This window comes from Athene noctua, chromosome 2, assembly GCF_965140245.1.
Source record: "Athene noctua chromosome 2, bAthNoc1.hap1.1, whole genome shotgun sequence".
Classification (NCBI taxonomy): domain Eukaryota; kingdom Metazoa; phylum Chordata; class Aves; order Strigiformes; family Strigidae; genus Athene; species Athene noctua.
Window position 1 is genome coordinate 58,105,388 of NC_134038.1, and position 19,880 is coordinate 58,125,267.

The 19,880-nt window shown below is 41.3% G+C and overlaps 2 protein-coding genes across 8 annotated transcripts in view; one reads left to right on the forward strand and one right to left on the reverse strand.

Moving 5' to 3' along the window:
• Positions 1-17,525, forward strand: part of GNAL (G protein subunit alpha L) — a 196,512-nt gene extending 178,987 nt beyond the window's left edge. For all 3 annotated transcript variants that reach the window (XM_074899242.1, XM_074899243.1, XM_074899244.1), the window contains exons 6-12: positions 1,360-1,414; positions 4,131-4,204; positions 5,132-5,190; positions 5,427-5,547; positions 6,828-6,958; positions 9,026-9,093; positions 14,382-17,525. In XM_074899242.1, coding sequence (XP_074755343.1) covers positions 1,360-1,414; positions 4,131-4,204; positions 5,132-5,190; positions 5,427-5,547; positions 6,828-6,958; positions 9,026-9,093; positions 14,382-14,528 — 655 coding nt within the window. In that variant the 3' untranslated portion in view covers positions 14,529-17,525. The remainder of the gene's footprint in view (positions 1-1,359; positions 1,415-4,130; positions 4,205-5,131; positions 5,191-5,426; positions 5,548-6,827; positions 6,959-9,025; positions 9,094-14,381) is intronic.
• A 137-nt stretch (positions 17,526-17,662) lies between these two features.
• Positions 17,663-19,880, reverse strand: part of MPPE1 (metallophosphoesterase 1) — a 32,156-nt gene continuing 29,938 nt past the window's right edge. For all 5 annotated transcript variants that reach the window (XM_074899245.1, XM_074899248.1, XM_074899247.1 and 2 more), the window contains 2 exons: positions 19,586-19,726; positions 17,663-18,142 (listed from right to left, as the gene is read on the reverse strand). In XM_074899245.1, the coding sequence (XP_074755346.1) occupies positions 17,960-18,142; positions 19,586-19,726 (324 nt within the window). In that variant the 3' untranslated portion in view covers positions 17,663-17,959. The remainder of the gene's footprint in view (positions 18,143-19,585; positions 19,727-19,880) is intronic.

The window sequence follows — 19,880 nt, forward strand, 5'->3', positions numbered from 1 at the left end:
GCAGCCATTGTATTGTGCTAAACAGTGATTTTTTTAAACAATATACTTAGCCATCACACCTTGATCATCCAGAAAGAAAAACTTAGTATTCTAACTGTAGATACTGCATTTTGTTTCCCTGTTACAACAATGGAAGTTTTAAAAGGAAAAATAGTATAAGTAAATACATACACAGTGTATTTCTCCTCCTTTCAGTTCATATCCGTGGGAAAGTGCTATGAGAATTACAAAGAGGCTTTTGGGGGGGCATTTTTTCAACTGGTCAGTGTGTGTGACCCCTGTGTTAACAGTGAGTCACATTGTAAGTCAAGAGTTCACTGTTTTTTTGTCTTTCCCACTGCAATTAAGTAGATTCTACACACACACCCAAGTAAAATTGGGAAAAACTTGCCAATTTATAAAGAAATACTATCAAGAAATCTTGATAATATTGTAGCAGGATGAGTCAGCCAGTGGGATATTCACTGCCAAATACGAAATAACAATTCAGGAAAACTTCCAATTCATACGGGCAGTGTGGGTAAAATGAGCCAGCTGGGCTCACAGGAAATCTGAGAAATGGTTGAGAGAGAAGAACCTTGCCTATTTTAGCTATACATATAAAATCACAGGTTTTATGTCCTTAATACTGCCATTCTAACATGTTCTAGGAAAGAAGTGAAATTTGAAACGATTTTTTAAATAATTGGAGAATGTGGTTCCCCCCTTTTTTTCTGGTTCCCTTTTCTCTTGCCTTTTCCTGCAGTTCTGAGTTTTTGTTTCACCTTATACATCTCACTGAATTTTGGCGACCTAAAGAGTCAGACTAGTTAACCTCTGCTTCATGTCAGTTCTGCTTTCCGCTTCTTCTGCTTTAGTTGCAGTGTTCCAGGGCAGCATGTCGATCCAGAGCTATTTGTGTATATCAACAAGCATTTCTGCTAGCATTACTGAGACCATAATTAACATAACATTATGATAGATGAGCATTGTGCTAAATAAAGGCAACCCTTCACCCCATTTTCTTTTTTTAAACCCCAAACACTTTTTTAAGTCTAAACAACCATATAATGTTGTGACACATGGTTAGTCTTAGTATTTTTTAGTGGAGGCCACAGAATTATAACATTTAACTGCATTTGGACCGCTTGAGGGTATTGCATAACGGTAAGTGTAGAAGTGCTGTATTGAAACAAAGTGGGTAAAAAATTCAGAAGATGTAACCTCAGTCAATGTAAGTAAATAAATTATGGGGCTCGTAGCTTTACTCTTGGACTTGTGTTTTACTTTGCAGCGGGAGTCTAAACCAGAAAAGGTACTGAAAAGTATTAGACTAGACAGTGTTTTACATCTCTAAGTGCATCTTTACTTTTCTTCTAGCTTTTTAGAAAGAATTGACAGCGTCAGCATGGATGACTACACACCCACAGATCAGGTTAGTATAAATAATGGGGTAGGGTCTGAACCAAGACACCCATTCCTATGAATTCCTTTTGTAATTTATTTTAGTCCCAACAGCAGCTGAAATAGGGGCATACCATTTAATATCAAAATACAGTCTAGGAGTTTAAGTAATGGATATTAAAGAAGAGGAGGCTTTCTGGTGGTGCAAGCTTGTCTTTTACTGTTAGTATATGTAGGTCGGTGATCTCTGTAATACATCTGTTATTTCTTCTTGCTTTCCATTCTGTGTCCTGCAAACAAAGCGAAGGGAACAGAAAATTTAAGTGTAAAAGCCTACGATTTCCCTCACCAGCCTTCACTGCACAGAAGCAATGTTTTATTTCAGTGGTGGAGGTGATGGAAACCCAGAGGGAGGCTTCCCATGCCCATCAGACGGGTCCTTCAGAGGCAGAAGCCTGCAGTACATCTAGTGTCCAAATTCAGGGGAGAGCACCAGCAGCAGCAACAGACCTTGTGGACTTCTCTGGGGGTGTGCAGACACCTTCTTTCCAGCCTGTGCACATCTCCTATGGGCAGGATAGTTTCTATTTAAGCCTTATTTTCAGGACAGTACACTGTTTTCCCAGATATCATGATACATCTTGATAGAGTGCTCTAATGACAAATACATTCAGGGAAGTTAAGGCCTTGAAGTAAGAAAGGGCTTCACCATGGTGCACAGCTTCGACTGCCTTCCCTCAGCTCAGGCTGTGTGGTTTCCTTGGGCAGGATGTCTCTTTGGTAAATGTATTCTGAAATTGTTATTTTTCAGTGCAGGTATCTCACTGTCATCTAGTAGTCTCAGCCAAGATTGTGGGCCACATCATAAGCTGCAAATACAAGTGGCAGAAGAGAATCCCTGAACTGGATAATTCAGTCTAACCATGACAGGTGTATAATGGGTGGATGCCCTTAAAAAAATACGGTTGCCAAATCTCATTGTGCAACCAGGGACTGAAATTCAGAGAAATGAATTGACTTGCCAGAGAACACACAAGGAAGTATGCGGAGCAGAGCCTCTTCCTTCAGACATAGTTCAGGTCTATAGCCACAAGCCTGTCCAATTACTCTGACCGTATCCTGAAATAGAAGGCAGTAAAAAGTAGTATGCATTATATTATAAGGTGAAACTTGTATAGTCAACCCAATATAGGATCAATTATTAAAGGCCTCAAGACATTTTCAGACCAAAGCAGTAGCACTGGGATTTACTCCATCAAGACCTCATGGACTGATTTTAGCATTGATACCACTCAGCTGGAGAGAGAAGTCAGTGATGCAAGGCCTCATTTTTGCTTTCATTATTTACGTTAGTGTTGGCCTGTTTGTTCCTGGGAGGCTTTTCTCTACCTGGAGCAGTCATTCATCATCTAGAAATTGTTCCTGGTATTTCCTTTGGGAAGAAATGTCATGTGTCTTTCAAAGATCAGGAGAGGCCTGTGGTATTTGTCAGGTGGAAAAATTTTGCTCTAAAGGAGGGATTCTCTTTTGCTTTTAGCTTTTCATCCTGCTGTTAGTCCCATATCAGTTGTCCCACTGAATTAACTGGTAAAAATCACCATTTTCCTTTTTCTCTTACTTCCTTTAATTTTGTTTGCACCATCACAAAATAATGACTGAGTCCAGTAACAAATAAATGTCAGGAAATGACAGGAAACATATAATAACTAAAACAGTTAAATAAGTGACCTACAGCTGAGTTCATGCAGCTGTGAAAGCAGCTGAGGTTTACCAGCTACCAGAGTACTTGAAGCAATAGATGGTAGGGTGGGGGGAAAAAGGCAACCTGTGCTTGGACTCTGCACCACCGACTGCCTCCTTCTCTCACCACTTTCACAGCCGCTTCGTGGCAAGGAGAGCTAAGCTAGCCCAAGCGGCCCTTCCCTCGCCCCAGGAAGGGAGCACTCCCTGGCAGACAGCTGCACTGGGAGGTGGCTGCACAGCAGGGTTCATCCCCCGCAGGCAGCTGGCAGCTTTCTCCAGCCTCTGATTTTGTCCTGCACCCATTGCCCAAGCAGCAGTGCTGGATAGTCAAGGTTAAAAACGCTGCTGGTGATGACGATAGCACATGGTGAGCTATTTGCCTGAGGTATGCGTCGTAAATTGCTTTTGCCTATTTCCTTTGAGAATCTAGGAAATTATTATTTTTTTAATTATGAAAAGAATGTTATTTAACTTGTAAAGTATTGCTAGTTTGAAAAATAAGAAAGAAATGCCAGATTTACGTACAACCTAAATTCTGTTCCTCTGTACTCTGTAATAGAGCTTTAATTACTCAGGCACAAGCTATTATTTCGATAGGATTCCTGTCTCATTCAGTACAAAAGAAGGCAGAATTAAGGTTGCCTGGGCAACTGTAAATCTGGAGTTTTCTAACATTTGAATACTTGACTTTACAACATGAATAACATTTTTCTTAGTTTTATGTAACTTTAGAATTTATTATCCACGTCACATACAAAATTGGCCATCAGTAACAGGTTTCAGTGAGCAGTAAGGAGAATGTATATAGGGTCTTCTGCTTTCTGAGTGTGCACAAACCAAATGCAGAGATGATGATTGTGTATATCCACTGTGTCAGTATGGACACATACAGGTTTACCAACAAGTCTGATTGAACTTTAATTAAATGGAACATTGAAGACTTTAAAAACAAAATGAGGTTAGAAAAAAACCTTGCTAATCAGCTTCTGTGTTCTCATTTCCAGGACCTATTAAGATGCAGAGTGTTGACATCAGGGATTTTTGAAACAAGATTTCAAGTAGATAAAGTAAATTTCCAGTAAGTCTATTAATAATGTTTTATGAGTACCATACTAATTCTTAACAACTTATTTCAGATGTCTGTGCTCATGTATGCTTGGTATAGTAGGTTTAGGGTGGGAGTTTGTTGCAATGTTTGGTTTGGTTTGGTTTTTTAGCTCTCTTTCCATAGGTCCTGGTAAAATTGCCTCATACTTTGCAAAAAGAGCTGATATTAGTTAGGCGTGTTAGTGATGCTTTATTGTGGAGTTGTCTGTGGCTGTTTTTACTAACTAACTGGCTCATTGGCATATTACTATAAACTCATAAAATACTTTTGGGGATAAGATCTTGCAGAAGTTAGTGGGAATCCTGCCACGAGTTGGACTTTTTACAGTCAGACAAGGAGAGTTAAATGTGTCCCTTCTTCCAGAGGGCTGCAAGCTCGGTGTTTGTCAAAGTTTTACACTGTGTCTCTGTAAAACACCTGCCATCAGGCTGTCTCTGCTCACTGGTTCTCACACAGAAAGGTGGCAGCACTGATGGGACAGAGCTGCCCCCATGTCCTCCTCCTTACAGAGATGCGCTCTCCTCACCACCCTTCAAAATACGCCAAAACCTGTGCTTACCCTACCGTTACAGTACATCCAACCTTACCTGCCACATGCATTTACGTGGGCCATCACTTGCCCTGGAAGGGAGTATATTTCTATTTTAATGGGTTCGGTAACCTTCTCCTGGCAGAGTGGGGCAGGTGGAGCTGTGCAGCTCTCTGACTTGCCGTGTGGCATCAGCAGAGCTCTTGATATGCAGCACGACATCAGCAGATCTCTCTCCCCTTTGGGTGATATTTTACTGCAGCTGTCGTTGGGGCTGTCAGATTTTTAAGCTGAACCCTTGTGCTGCGTGCTTCGTGTGACTTTCCTAGTGCACATAAGTGATATAACATCCTATGGCTTTTTAACAGCATGTTTGATGTAGGTGGCCAGAGAGATGAGAGAAGAAAATGGATACAATGCTTTAATGGTAAGTAAAAACATTCCACATTTTTATTTTGATCTTATTCTCTGAGGTGTGAGCAGCTTAGTATTCACATTCGCACATAGTGTGTCCCTAATACAAGAGTCCAGTGTTACAGATATTTTCTTCAGGTTTTTTTGGCAGTTTGGGGAGTAATGGCAGCATTACCTCAGGGTGTATGTCCTAGGATAACGGAGATGTTATTTTCTCTCTCCTTTCTTTCTTTTATGTGCTCTGCCCAGATGTCACGGCTATCATCTTTGTTGTGGCTTGCAGCAGCTACAACATGGTAATAAGGGAAGACAACAACACAAACAGACTACGGGAATCCCTGGACCTTTTCAAAAGTATCTGGAATAATAGGTAAAACATACCTCATTTCTCACCCACCCTCCCCAGTTTAGCTACAGTTCAAGTCCTTACAAAACAGGACTCCCCTTACTATATGCTCAGATTGCTTATTCAGAAAATGTCCAGGTAGGGCCAGGTCACAGGGTGCCCACGCGGTGCATACCCCTCCCTGGTGGGGGCCATGCTGCAGGGACAGTGCACGCTGCATTTCACCGCTGCTGCCAAAATGATACAGGGCGTGGGGACAGCTGGGAAAGGGCAATCTCCCCAAGCTCCCTGGGCCAGCTGCCACGAGGGAAGCAGGGGAGACCCCTTTTTGGCATCACTGTGCTGCTTGGCCGAGGCTGTGAGCATCCTCCAAATTACATTTCGGCTCCTCCTCAGATGCAGCAGCAGGAGCAGCTAGCTGTTGGTGTTGCCTTTGATTCACTGACTGGCGCTGCACCCAGTACCCGCGTGGGCAGCCGCTCTCGTAAGACTCGTCTCTGAGAGAGCACCGTTTCTCTGCCTTGTGGGATGATATTTCAAATCTAGTCTAATTGTAACTGCTATTAAATTGCCATTCTGCCACAGTGCATGTAAATCATAGATATGTAACCAAATAGTGATCTGAACAGGTTCCTGATAGAGAATAAGTAAAAACAATACACAGAATAAGGTAATGAGGTTTCCAGCACATACATATGAGGTTGCTCTGCACTAAGAAGTGATTGAAGTCTGTAGAGTGAGGAAAAATGTTAAGTGCGAGTCCCAAAGGCACATTGTCACAGTGATGGCTAGGTACTAATTGGGGAAGAAAAGAGATTCTTTTCTTTTGATTCATCATCTGTCATACAGGCCACCCTAAAAGATGGGATATCTGTGTGGATGAACAGTAGTTAAGTCAAAGCAGTCTGAGAGAAGGCAGCTTTCCAGCCTTTTTATCTTGCTTCAGCACAACCAAAGTAGACACTAATGTCTGGTTTTGGACTGTGGTGCTTTTAGGAAATTTCATCATTTTACCAACTCAGTATCATAAGGATAAATTAGAAAACAGTATTTGAAGACTGCTTCCTTCAGCAATGTCTACTGCAGTTTTTATAAATGTATTTACAGATCCTATAAATATACCCACCAGCACAGGTGCAACCCAATTGAAACAGTAATTTAGGTCATCTTTTTTTTCTGCTGAAGCATGTTCCACACTACTGCACTCTCTGTCCATGCAGGAATATTCAGTAAATTTTCTGTTAAGAGATACGTTTTCCTTGATTAACGTGTCAGAGATAACACAAATATTTTGTTTTTGACAGGTGGTTACGGACCATTTCTATCATTTTGTTCTTGAATAAACAGGACATGCTGGCTGAAAAAGTCTTGGCAGGGAAATCAAAAATCGAAGATTACTTTCCTGAATACGCACATTATACTGTACCTGAGGATGGTAAGGTTTTTTCCTACGCTGGGATTGGACCTGCTGGCATAGCCCGATTTTCCTCTCTCTGTCTTGGTCTGTCACATGCAGACCCAAATTCACAAGCACACACTGTTCCTCAACAGGAACTGTTGGCCAAGTAAGGAGCGTGCCGGCAGCACGTAGCTCAGAGGTGCCCCAGCCCAGGCAGGATCTGAAGGGGCTCTGGCTGCTGGGGGCGGGGGGGTGTAGGGACTGCAGGGGGACTGGTTCCAGAGCACCTGCCTTCCCCTGCTTTGGAGCAAGCCAGTCCCAGGAAAGCAAAGCTGCTGGGCATATCTCTCCCCTGTCAGATGCTTCTGCCTCAGCCTCCCGCAGCACTGAGCTTTGTTAGGGACTCGTTAGACTTATTTTGCGGCCATTCTGCATCCTCCAACACTGTAAACTTCAGCCGTTGCAGATACTGACAGGAAGCCCAGCAGACCAGCAAGGAAACTTAAATGGAGGAAAACCACATCAATAAATACAAGGAAAACTGTGACAAGGGAGCGATTAGCATGGCTTTGGTTTCATATCATTGCAAGAAGTACAGTGATTCCTGCACCGCAATAACATATTGCATAAGTAAACTCTGGTATTATGCCAGTTTTATACCAGGCAGAGGGCTTCCCAGATATCTCAGGTCTGTGTCTAGCAAAAGTGGTAAAACTTGCACGTTCTGACCACTAGCCTTTGCCTTACCTGAGTGGTGCCCCTGGCATAGTGCTTGCAGCCACCTGTTGGAAAAGGCTTTTGTTCTCCACTAACCATCAACAACAGCATAGGTTATGGAAGTGAAGATGGTCATAAGCTATTTTCAGCTTTCATTCAGGTGTGGAATTTCAGGAGTTTGATGCTGAGTTTCAGGTGGAGAGGATAAATAATTGTCCTAAAATCTGACTTAACCTGGCACCAGTTTTGTAATGCTGAGGGCTTTCAGAAGAAATCTTCTGTCACCACCACCCAAATTTCCCTCTCCCAAACATACACCACTATATACAGAGTTTGAGGACATTTTCAACATTTTTTTTATAGTAAGCCAGTTGTCAGAATAAAGTACCTTTTGGTGTTTCTCAGCAGGATTTCATAGCAGATATCCAGAGTGATCCCAGATATTCACACATGAAGCAGCTCTCTATTTTTAACCTGTAGTTGTTCATTTATTCCTTAATTTCAGCTGACATTATTTAAGAACAGCAGCACTGAACTCTTAAGATGCTGCTGATTGTGCTGCTGCTCCATGTTTATCCATAGTGCTGTAGAAAAGAGTAAAAAGTACATTTCCCTATTCTTATAAATTTTGCCCTTTACCATATTTTGGTCATAAGCATCTGGTTTGGTATCTTAGATGAGGAGAAATCACACTGAAGGGAAGTGAATAGGTTATCTCTTCACTGTATTGTTTTTCACACTTACCATAAATGTAGTTACACGGCCTGGATAGAGATGGCTTCACCGCCGACGGACAGTTAGTACTGACCAATGAGTCTCCTGCTCAGCAAGCGTTTAATTTAAGGCCCCTTGACAGGCACTGTATCTAAGTATTCTGCTGACTTGGGGCCTGGAAATAAAATGTCTATGTTAATAGATCTTTTGATGCTATCATTTTTTTCAGGTGTAATCTTGGACTACCATTTTTAAACCCAAATTCCTGCTTGCAGAAGCTTTATTCAGGAGATGCTGTTCTGCTGCAGAAACTGAACAGCTCAGCTGCTTTTTCTAGTCGTATTTTCTGATAAAAGTTAAACCCTAACTCCCACTTGTTTTGTATCTGTATGAACAAACTTGTGAATGTGAGTAAGCCTCTTTATGATGTGACCAATGACATTGTTACAACTATTTCAGCTATTTTCAGGTTCCTAAAATATGTTAAATGCATAGTCAGGTTTTACAGTACCCTTCCATTTTAGAATTATCTGCCAGAAATCTCCTGTGGATATTTAACATTTTAATTTCTTTATTGAAGGACTACTTCCTCCTTATTAAAGCTTTTATTATGGAAAGTAGATGATTGTTTGCTTTTCATGTTTCTGATGTCACTTATTTTTAATTGAACAGCAACACCAGATGCAGGAGAAGACCCCAAAGTCACAAGAGCCAAGTTCTTCATCCGGGATGAGTTTTTAGTGAGTAATTTTGATCTTATGTGTGATTCTATCATAGGAAATACTGGCAGATGGTGTAGTTTATTTAGGGAAAACTGATGGGTTTTTTCAGAAAGCTAGAAGGAGAGCAGAATGTCTGGCAATTCCCTAATTCTTTTCAGCTGCCCATCTTGCAGAACCTTCCCCAGTGCTTGCACATTTTAATGCCCATTTTATGTAAAGTCACCTGCCCTGAAAAGTGTCACACAGCAAGTAAGTGCTAGAGCTGAAAACGGTTTTGTGCCTGCCTGCTTGATTTCAGGTTCAGTGTGGGTGCCGGCAGCCCTCAGCCTCTGTGCAGGGGGACAGTGCCAAGCACTGGTTCCATCCATTGCCAGCTGGTGAGGTTTTCTGTGGTTGTCTTCACCTGCAAGATGCTAGGCTGTTGCCTTGACTGTTTATTTTGTGTATCGGTCCAGTCCATGTTTAAGCACATAGGCTTTTTTTTTTTTAAACCCTGCATTCTTCCAAGGGCTTTGGCAGTGGTCAGCTGGCAAGAGGGAATGAACAAAAAAAGATATTTTATCCTTAAGTAAGATTTCAGTTGTGCCAGTTAGAGGTTTGCCTCTGCCTAAGACTGGTGTCATGGCGCTACTGAGGAATCACAAGAAAGTTTCCTTGGTTGGTCCCAGTTATTCTTGCAATTAAGGCCTCCTCTGAAACTGAAGAGGTGTTGTCTATATTTTGCAGATACAAGCAGTTATCAGGCACATGATCAGCCCAGCTCTGGTATCAGAAACAGAGGGCTTAATCCGATATCACCTACAGCTTCACTCATATCGAGTCATTGCCACAGTGTGAAGCAGTAACAGAGACCAGAACCAAAGTTTATCCATCTTGCCCTACTGGTAGAAACTGGGGGGGAGGGGTGTTTGAGAGAGCAAATTTAATCATTAGAAGTAAGAATTTTAAAGTCATTGTGCATTTACAAATATTGCTAGGATTTACAGCTGTTGATGCAACAAGGAAGAAGCGATTAACTGTGTTCACACTTTGGGGATTTCCATTCACTGCCTTAACCTTCCAGATTCTGAGGAAAAATGTCATATTGCACTGTGTTAACATAAGAATCACCAAAAAAACCCCACTTCAAAGCAGATCTCTCTTGCGGTAATGCCGAAATGCTGTGAAGCAGGTGACAGTATCCAGTTTGAAAGGAGGGTCCAAGAGAGACAAATTATGGGGAAACTAGGGTGAAACTCCCCACCTTTATCTATTTTCATTATTTAAAAAAAAAACCACACCGAAGGCAAGGTCCTTACCTGCTGTGACTCACTGGTGTTATAGAAAGGGGCCACTGACGAGGCAGGTAGGGAGCGGAGGGAGCATAGGCATTGTGGCCCCATAAAAGAACACCGTGCGGCTGCAGAGGCCACAGCAGCCACGGTGCTGGGTGCAGGAGAAGCATTTGGGCTAAGGCCAGCCCCTGCTGGCTGCTGGGCAGTCCCCAGGACCCAGGCATGGGGCCGACATGGGGCTGAAACAGCTTTCCCTGCTTTCCCCGCAACTGCCACAGGCCTGAGAGAGAGCATCTCCGCCATAAGCAATGTCTGTCTCTCTCCTGGGTTTGTGCTTGGTTTCTCAGTGTAAAGAAACAGAGAGATGTAGTCGTTTGAGCAATTGCTTTAAACTCTTGGGCTGTTTGAAATTACAGTCTTGCAGTCAAGGTGTTTCTGCTCCCATAAATAGTCTGAACAGCCTGTGTGTGCCCCCGGTGGTGGAGGCCGTGCACAGACCCGGCGGGGAGGGCAAGGTGGGCAAAGGGAGAGTAGAAACAGCAGCTTCCAGTTTTGTGGAGTCAGGCACCAAAGGCTGAGGTTTCGGAGAGGAGGGGACAAAGGGGACAGGGGAAATAAGCTCAATGTACAGACTGGGGAGGGGTCTGATGTCCTTAGGCAGGTGCAAAGAAGAAAAGTTTTATATTTTCTACCTACAGCCTTCTTGGCTCTGCTTTACACATTTCTTTCCAAGTCTCTTCATTTATGACCTTTTCCTTGTCCCATTCTGTTACTTTACAGACACAATTCAGAGAAGTCTGGTTTTATTCACTTATAAGCTTTATTGTGATCTTTGTCACAGTAACGGGTCTGCATAAGGCATGGATACATGTGAAAGTCACCACCATGGTGCTGCACCCCTTAAAATTCTACCTGGCTGTAGACGCTGATACTGGCAAATTTAAAGCATGTAATTCGAAGAATTTTAGAAGGAAGTTAAATACAAACACATTTCCAACAACTGTTGCTACACAGTAGTATATGAGTATTAGGAAGGCAAAATACATCAGCTTCTGGTGTGAGGATCGATGTGGGGGCCTGTGGCCTCTGTTAGCTTTGATGGCAGGCCTGGCTGCTCGGCACCATTGGGTTTTAGTGGGGGAGTGGTACGTGAAGACTGGTAGGATGTATCGTGTAGGAAATTCTCCTTCCTTCATCTCAGGCATGTCCTTTCTCCTCCCAAGCTCTTCACAGAGGCAGTGTGCTCACGCGGTCCTTGTTTAGGCTACTCCCCAGCCCCATTTTGGTGTTTTGTACACAGGGCTCTCCAGCTGCTGGTGTTTGTTTTAATACATCTCCAGGTATGGGTAACCCCTGTTAAAACAGTGGCATGGCCCCTCTGGTTTGTGCTGGTTTTTAAAAAATCTCAATCTGGGAGGTGATGTTGTTGCTGTTCAAACACACAGACCAGGCTTCCTTAAATCATGCATTTGTCTCCTTGCTGAAAAGTGTTGTCCTGTCCCCCACAGTATATGGACACAGGTATTAAACACCCCTGCCTTGTGTTCTTGCATTGCTGTCCTGGGTGATACTATTTTTCATCTCTGAAGTGCAGCTAAATAACATGCTACTATAGAAAATGAGTTTTGAGCAGGGGTGGAAATACTGCATTTGTCTTGAGAGAACTACAGAGCTGTTAGGGAACAAAAAAAAAAAAAAAAACACCAAACAACCTAACATTTTCAAAATACATCCTCTGACATGCCTTGTATGTTACCAGATGTCACCAGAACATTGTGGGCAGCTTACTACCATAGGCATTAGTGGAATCAGTGCATGACAAACAAGCAAACACTTAGTGAAAGAACACTCATTTTACCAAAACACACGAAAAAAGAGTTGAGTTGTTAGGCTGTTGTGCTCCCTACTGCCCACATCTGGGTGGCACTGAAAGCTATTGTACATGGTCCCTCACTGACAGCATGTAACATTTAGTCCTAGAAAGGGCACATCAGAGTGGGGATCTGAGCCCCCTCTCACATCCCTGCAGTACGTAACTGCTGTGTGCAGACCATACGGAGACATAATGCACTTGTTACAGCGCACAGTGATCATGCTGCTCGAGGGAACCGTGCTGGAAGGGATGAGAGCAAGGGGGCTATAGCAGTTGGAAGCTGCACGTATAGACATGGGTTTCAAACAGAGCAGAGGAAAATAGCCACAGACTCCTGCAACAGGCCAAGGCTGAACTCTCCTGAGGCTTCAGAGTTAAGAATGAAAAAGTGCAGCAATAGTTGGAAGGCAGACTAGGCTGTCTTTTTGAGGACAGTATTTTTTTTAAGTCTGATTTGAAAAAAAAAATGCGTAGTAACTGGTCTTTCCTTGCTGCATTATACCACTGTCATATAGAAAGGATCTGCAGGGGGAAGAAAAAAAAAAACCTAAAGCAGCTATTTTATCAAAAATAGAAACACTATTGCATTTTTTTATTCTTTTAAAATTCGTATCATCTGCAGTGTCCATGCACAGCGCTGTCCTTTCAGTCCTTGGGTTCCTAAGGGTCTGATTCCCCTGGACTTTCCAAGACATCAAAAATCTCCCCATACCTTTCTGAAAGATTTTGCAGGTAGACAAATACAATCTACATTTTAATTGAGTTTCAGCGTTTTGCCACCATTGCAGTAATCTGTAAAACTTTTTTTTCTTGTTTCATTATTGTTTAGTCTACTTAATGCTTCAAACATGGTCTGAACAACTTACCCATCAGTTGAATACATTACTGAATTAATATTATTCATGAGAGTAAGCCTTGAACTAGGTATTGAGTGTAGCTTAGTAAGAAGAAAATAATTTTAGTATATATACAGAACACCCCCTATTTAATTAGTGTTGAATATCTAATGTTACCTAACTTACCTGCAAAAATCTACAATTTCTTGTTGATCTAATTATGTAAGTTATGGCTTCTAAATGTCTGTAGTTCAGCATATCTGTAGATGCAGGTATTTAAAAGGTCAATCCTACATGTAAAATAAATGACTGTATTAAAAATATATAGTGTAGCCAGAAAGAAAGAAAACATTGTCTTTTGTGGCTTAGCCAGTATAATTCATAATAAAATTTGGAAAAAGTTTATAAAAATGATTATGCCAAGAACTGACCTGCTTTCATGACATTCCATATATATTCTTCAAGATAATGATCTGGAATGGATTTATATTTATCAGTCCTATAGTAAAACAGGAAAAAAAAAAAAAAAAAAGATATTTTTTTTTAAATATATTTTTAAGATGCTGGGGAATTTTATCAAGGTAACCATGGGTGAAATGATGCCGGAGCTTAAGTTAGCAACCTAAAAAGTTGTGCAGTAGCTTTGTGAAAATTTAATTCTGCGTGGTCTGATGTTTACTAGATTTGTGCGTGTTTTATTCTTTTTTATATTTTTCATTCTGTGGGAGCCCAGCCGCTCTGGTGAATAATTCCACCATCTTCTGGTCTCAATAATGATAACAAGTCTTCAGTCGGCCTACTAGGTTCTCTAAGTAAAAGTAACTTCAGGAGCCTTCAGCTTAAACAAGCAGAAGCAGTAGGATGCTGTTCTCTGCCACTACTGGCTTCACAACTGGGAAGTTTTCGGTTGTGTGCTGCTGATTTAAAACAAGAGTACAAAAATTTGCCACATGATGGCACCAAAAAAGAAGGGAAAAAAATTCCTGGGCCAGCTTCATGGCAGACTGCAGTGCTGTCAGCAGCACAGATCAGCTGCACTGTGATGTGCAAAAGACAATAGCTTGTGCAAGTGATGATGACATCAGTGGCTCTGACAGAGTACTAATATACTGACCCCGTAAGAGTATCCATAACTTTTTTTAATCTTGATTTCAAATTTGTGATTCATATTGGACCAGATCACAGACCTTCCTTCTTTTTATTTAATTATCTATATACAGAATTTCCCAGGTTTCTTGGTACTCCGTAACTCTATAGACGCCGAGATGTGAAACTTCCCATGGCACAGCCCTTGACCCTTTTCCCCCCTTGCTTTTTCCACAGAGGATAAGTACAGCGAGCGGCGATGGCCGGCATTATTGCTACCCACACTTTACATGTGCAGTGGACACAGAAAATATCCGCAGAGTGTTCAACGACTGTCGAGACATCATTCAAAGGATGCATCTCCGCCAGTATGAACTCTTGTGAGGGGGATCACCGTGGAACCTGTGGTTTTAAATTCTTTGCTCCTTACTCTTTCTCTTGATACTACCCCACACAGGGTGGAAGAATATACTATAGAAATGTCAGTCTCTTCACTTTGTTTACTTAATTATTTAACCTTAAAGCTGATTCAAAGCAAGTTTGGGTTGGTTTTCCTTCATGCTTTTTGGGACTATTTTTGTGCTTTATTTTGACATGCCACTTCTTCGTCATTCCACTAAGCCCTTTGGCTACCTCTGTTCCCTTAGGTTTTGTTTTTTAACTGAACATGACCTGCTAAATTTTTTCCAGCAGGTTAACATCAGTTCAAACTGGTATGTCAGCTGGATGACACTAAAGTCATACCTATCCCTCTGTGTGGGTTTCCTTTTTAACATGACATTGAAGAGTACTTGATGGGTGAAAAAAAGATTAATGCACTTTGTATCAGGTTATTAAATACTGTTGAGGAAGTAGACACACAATGTAGCAGCACCACAATATTTATTACTCTGTCACAGTTTTTAGCATTTCTGAGTTGCAGGTCAACTGATAAAGTGACCTCCTCTTTTAAGCCGTTACTGGCACAGGAAGTAGAGTAGATAATGAGAGGAACAGTGAAGACAAAGCAATTTTTCTGGGGTTTTGGAGCTAAGTGTCTCTGCACACCTCAGGCATTTGAATTACAGCTACTTTTCAGCCTGTTGCATCTAGGCAGAAAATTTACCACCCTCACTTACGTTATTTGTGCTGTCCACAAATGATCCTTTTAGTTCAGATCATTCTTGGACAACAGTCCTCTCCCTATATATATTTTTTTGTTTTACTGCTGGTTTATTATATTGTACAGACTGTAAAATGTAATATTATTTTGTACAACTTTATTGAAGAAAAATACTTGTAGAAGATCTTTGTGCCTTGATTATGGCTGTACCTGTAAAATGAGCTAAGATGTAAGTATGTTTTTGATTGCGCTGTACAGCTTGATGTCAACCTTACCTGCAGCAGTGACTGGAGGTAAGAACTTTATCTGTAGAGTTTAGGGGTTTTTTTCTGGTTTATATAAAAATGCTCTTTAGTATAAAAATTATAAATTATGCAAATTAACCACTTACCTTTCCAAGTAAGGTATTACAGTCACCGGATGTTGCAGCAAACATGCCTTTCTCTTTTGAAGTCTCAGCTTTAAAACATTGGAATTCATTCAAGTGTCCAAATTGCAACCTGGTGTTGTTTTAATGGAAACCAAGGATTTTATTTTTTTTTTTCCTTTATATTTAGAAAATATGTTTGGTAATTCTTTGGTCATTCATAGAACTTCACAATTGCACAGACCGATTGTGAATGTGTAAAACACCATTATATAGAGCTCTTTAATCTTTGTACCAACAGCGGCTTTCATTGTGCAAGTAAATAGCAAGAAAGAAGAAAAAAAAAAAAAGGTGTATAAACCCTTGTGTCTGGCCTAAGAGAATTACAAGATGACATTTTTATTTCTCTTTTAATAAAGAGACACATTAGAAAATTGTTTTATTTTAAATATTGTAGAATCAAAATGTGTGAATATTTCTCAAACTTGAATAATTTATGCAAATGACATTCTCAAAACAAGTTGTGGTACAGTACAATATATAAAAAGCAAGAATTGCTGTAGCAATAAGGCATGTCCTTTTTAGTAACTATAACACTGCTTTATATTTTATACATAGGTGTTTTATGTCTGTGACTATATACTTTTCCTGTGTCCAAGATAACCTGTACAAATGTCTAAAATTACAGTTGCAATAACAGAAACCTAGAGAAGTGTTAGACTACATTACTTTATAGAGTGTTTTACCACACTTTGGACCATTCCCCCCCCCACTTTATTTTAAATTTAGGGAGAGATAAAGAGCTAACACGTTCCCCCCATTGGCATATAAATCAGCGGGTTTGATTGATTAACTTTTCACTATAAGCATCATTATTAGTTATAAACCCCAACCGCTCGTCTTTTGAAATTCAGACTACAGACACATTGAGGACTTGTTTTTATTTGACGATAAACAATCCCATTTTAGATACTATAATATGACCGTTTCTTCTTCCCAGAAATGCGTATGCTTTGCTATCTGTATGTTCAATTAGTCATCAGATATTTCCCAGAAAGGCTGGGTGGAATAAGCTAATAATAAACAAAATTCCCAAATGCAAAGATTCTCTCACTTCCCATGCCAAAGAAAGTAGTAAAGCGAATAACAAAAGATGAGTCTTTTCTTTAAAAACACCCGCCAGCCCAGGAGTTCAGCTCAGAGCTCCCAGCCTCTGCAGGAATGTCAATGGGAAAACTGGTCCCGGTGTGAAACAGCCCCTCCGGTTTTTCTGGGGCGGGTGGGGAGCAGCAGTAGGTTTGTCGCATCCTCCCTCATACACAGCACGCAAAGAGCCTGAGCTCAGATCTTACCTCCTCAGCGCTGCCGGGCCCTGCAGCCCAGCTCCGCGGCCTCCGCCTCCCCGCCGAGGAGCTGGTGCAGTTCAAACCGTGGCTCTACAATAAAGTTCACAGGACTTGGCGGCCCTGCAGGAATTGAAAATAAGGTGCATTCCTATCCCTGTCTGTCCGTAGGCTGAGGGCCGAGGCATAGGATAATGTTACTGCAGCTGTATTTGACCTTCCTTCTTGCAGAAGATCGGCAACTGGAGGGCCCCTCACCACACAGATCTCTGGGATGCAATAGGGCCCTCTTTTTTTTAAGCTCATCATAGCACATCTTTTTAAAACTAGCAGCTTGAGGTGTCACCCTAATTTTTTTTTTTAAGCAGCTTTCAAGTGCATATCGGCAAACTGGATCCACGAGCTTCTTCCCATTGTTCTCTGGTAGACGATAACTGCAGTTGTAGTCAGCTAACAATTTAATGTGTCAGGAACTGGAAGATTTCTTGTCCCAAACCACAGTCCCTTCCATATGACATCCTAAAATGGTTACAGAAATCCGCATCTCTCAGTGCTGATATACCTAGTTTCTGCCTGACCCTAACAAACAGAAGTATGACATTAGAAGGGCCATGCAGCAATAAAACAGAAGAATGTTTCCAGTTTGCAAGGACTGAGCCTCCGCCAGGGTAAGACACTAGTGCAGATAAGTGATGAGGCTATAGGATTTACATAATGTACAGTTACACTTTTAATATACATATTTGATACAAAAATTATAGCAGGAAAAGGACTCATTTGATTGTAGAATACAGTATTTTTGTACAGCATGAAACGTTCATTTCAGTTAATTATTTATCCTGTAGTAGTCATATCAGCTGTATAGGACTTCTATGGTATGTGTAAATGCAACCTGCCTTCAGACTAGCAATCAAATTAGGTCATTTGCTGGCATGAATATAGTCTGATGTTTGACTGTTCTCAGCTTTGGTATTTCAGTGACTGAATGCAGATGTCTGGCTCTTCATACTGCTTTATGCTTACTGATTAAACGCTGAGCAAAATAAAATGGTGGAGTGAGAAGCTGAAAATGAGCTAGTATCAGGATGACAAGCAGAGCACCTGCTGCACAGTATATAGTAAAGACTCTGCTCTCATACGGAAGGAAGCATTTTCGGAGGGAGAAGTCAGTTGGTGTTATGCTGCCCTGGAAAAGAAATGAAGACTGTCACTTTGCTGTTACAGTGGGCTCTGAATCAGGAGTAAACCCCACAGCTGTCAGATCTCCAGTTTCTAAACTCTGTGTCGGGTGGCAAGGGTTGGGGCCAGTTTCCTAGTACCAGTGCCTTCGCCAGGGGGCTGAGGAGTCCGTACCTTGTGGTACCGGGCACTAACTGGAATATTCACCAGGCCAACATTAGCCCAGAGGCCAATCCTCCCTATATTCCATCTAGCGTAAATCAAAGAGCTGGGCTCCTCATCTGATCTGCCTTCAAGAGAAGCCTAACTTTAGCTGCTGTAAATCTACCTGGAAGGAGCCTTCCCAGGCTAAAGTTAGGTTTGTGTGAATGTGCCCCTTCCTGCCCCCAAGCCCTCCTCCTACCCAGTACATGCTGCAAAAAACACGTTGGCTAATCCAAATTACAAACATGAACTTCAGCAACAAAGGATTTCATTGGGTTTTGGCTTGACTTTGCAGTTCAAACTGCAGTTTACACCAGACCGAGGCTGAGTTAAAACAGTAGTGAAGACAATTCAACTTTAATTAGCCAACCTCTTGTTTTGCAGTGAAGATGCACTGTCTGGCATGTGCAGAGAACGTGTGTAGTTTGAAGGCAGCTACTCTCAGGAATATGGAACAAACAGAACTACTTTCAACGAGAAATAACTAACAGTTGCATAAAATGAATTGAAAAGTTTGGGGTTATCTGTCTATTAAGCAGCCTAAACTCAACAGCGGGGGAAAAAAAAACCCCACACCTGAAAGATTTCCCCCCCCCCCCCCCCAGGTCACAGACTACTCTGTAAACAGATTGTAGATTTTGCTTCTTACTCCAAGTTTCTAGGAATTCTGTTGTAGTTTTGAACTGGGGAACTAATTGATTTACCTCTAAGGATATACTGAGCACTGGAACTGCCTGCGAACGCATAACCAACACACTGTATAAAATGTGAACGGGAAGAGAGGAGGCAGACTGTTGGCATGTGACAAACGTTTCCACTGCGTGAAGCAGTTAATGCTCGAGTTTGAAAACCATGATCACCATGCAAGAGTTTGAGGTGGATACGGTCTTGTTTTCATAGCTGGTAAATCAACCAAGCCAAACTAGTCTTTCTACTGTTCAGTGCACAATACTGATTATTTTTACAAGTCAATAGTTTACAATGCACCCTCTTTATAAGAAAATGTTAGATGCTTGTACCCAGATATTAATTAGATCCTCAACAGCCTTGCTTTGTACCACACAGAACATGTGGCTCCCACAGATGTACTTTATAAAGTGGATGCAGTGTACTGAGTGGGTTGGGTGGGTAGGCAATTTTTTTATTTTTTGTTTTTACAGGTAGAATCAGTTTTAAAATATAGCTGACTGCCATGTTGATTTATTTATGAAAGTTATCTGACAAAAATAAAAAAATTAAAACTTACCATGATGAAACTAGGATTGTTTCTATTCCTCCAACTGAATGATGGGATGCTGATCTCTGGAATTTTCCCCGCATGCAGCACTTCACAAGCACTGTGTGTATGCCCACTGAGAATCAAACGGGGATGAAACCACCATATCAGCTAGAACACAAAATGGTAAAGCACAAAGAAGTCATAACTAAAAAGAAACTGAGCTTAAAACCCTTTTTTTTTCTTGTAAAATAATTAAATTATAGCAATTCTAATATTCTTAAAGTATTTTGTATAAATTTCTGTTTTCCAGTAAGACGTGTTG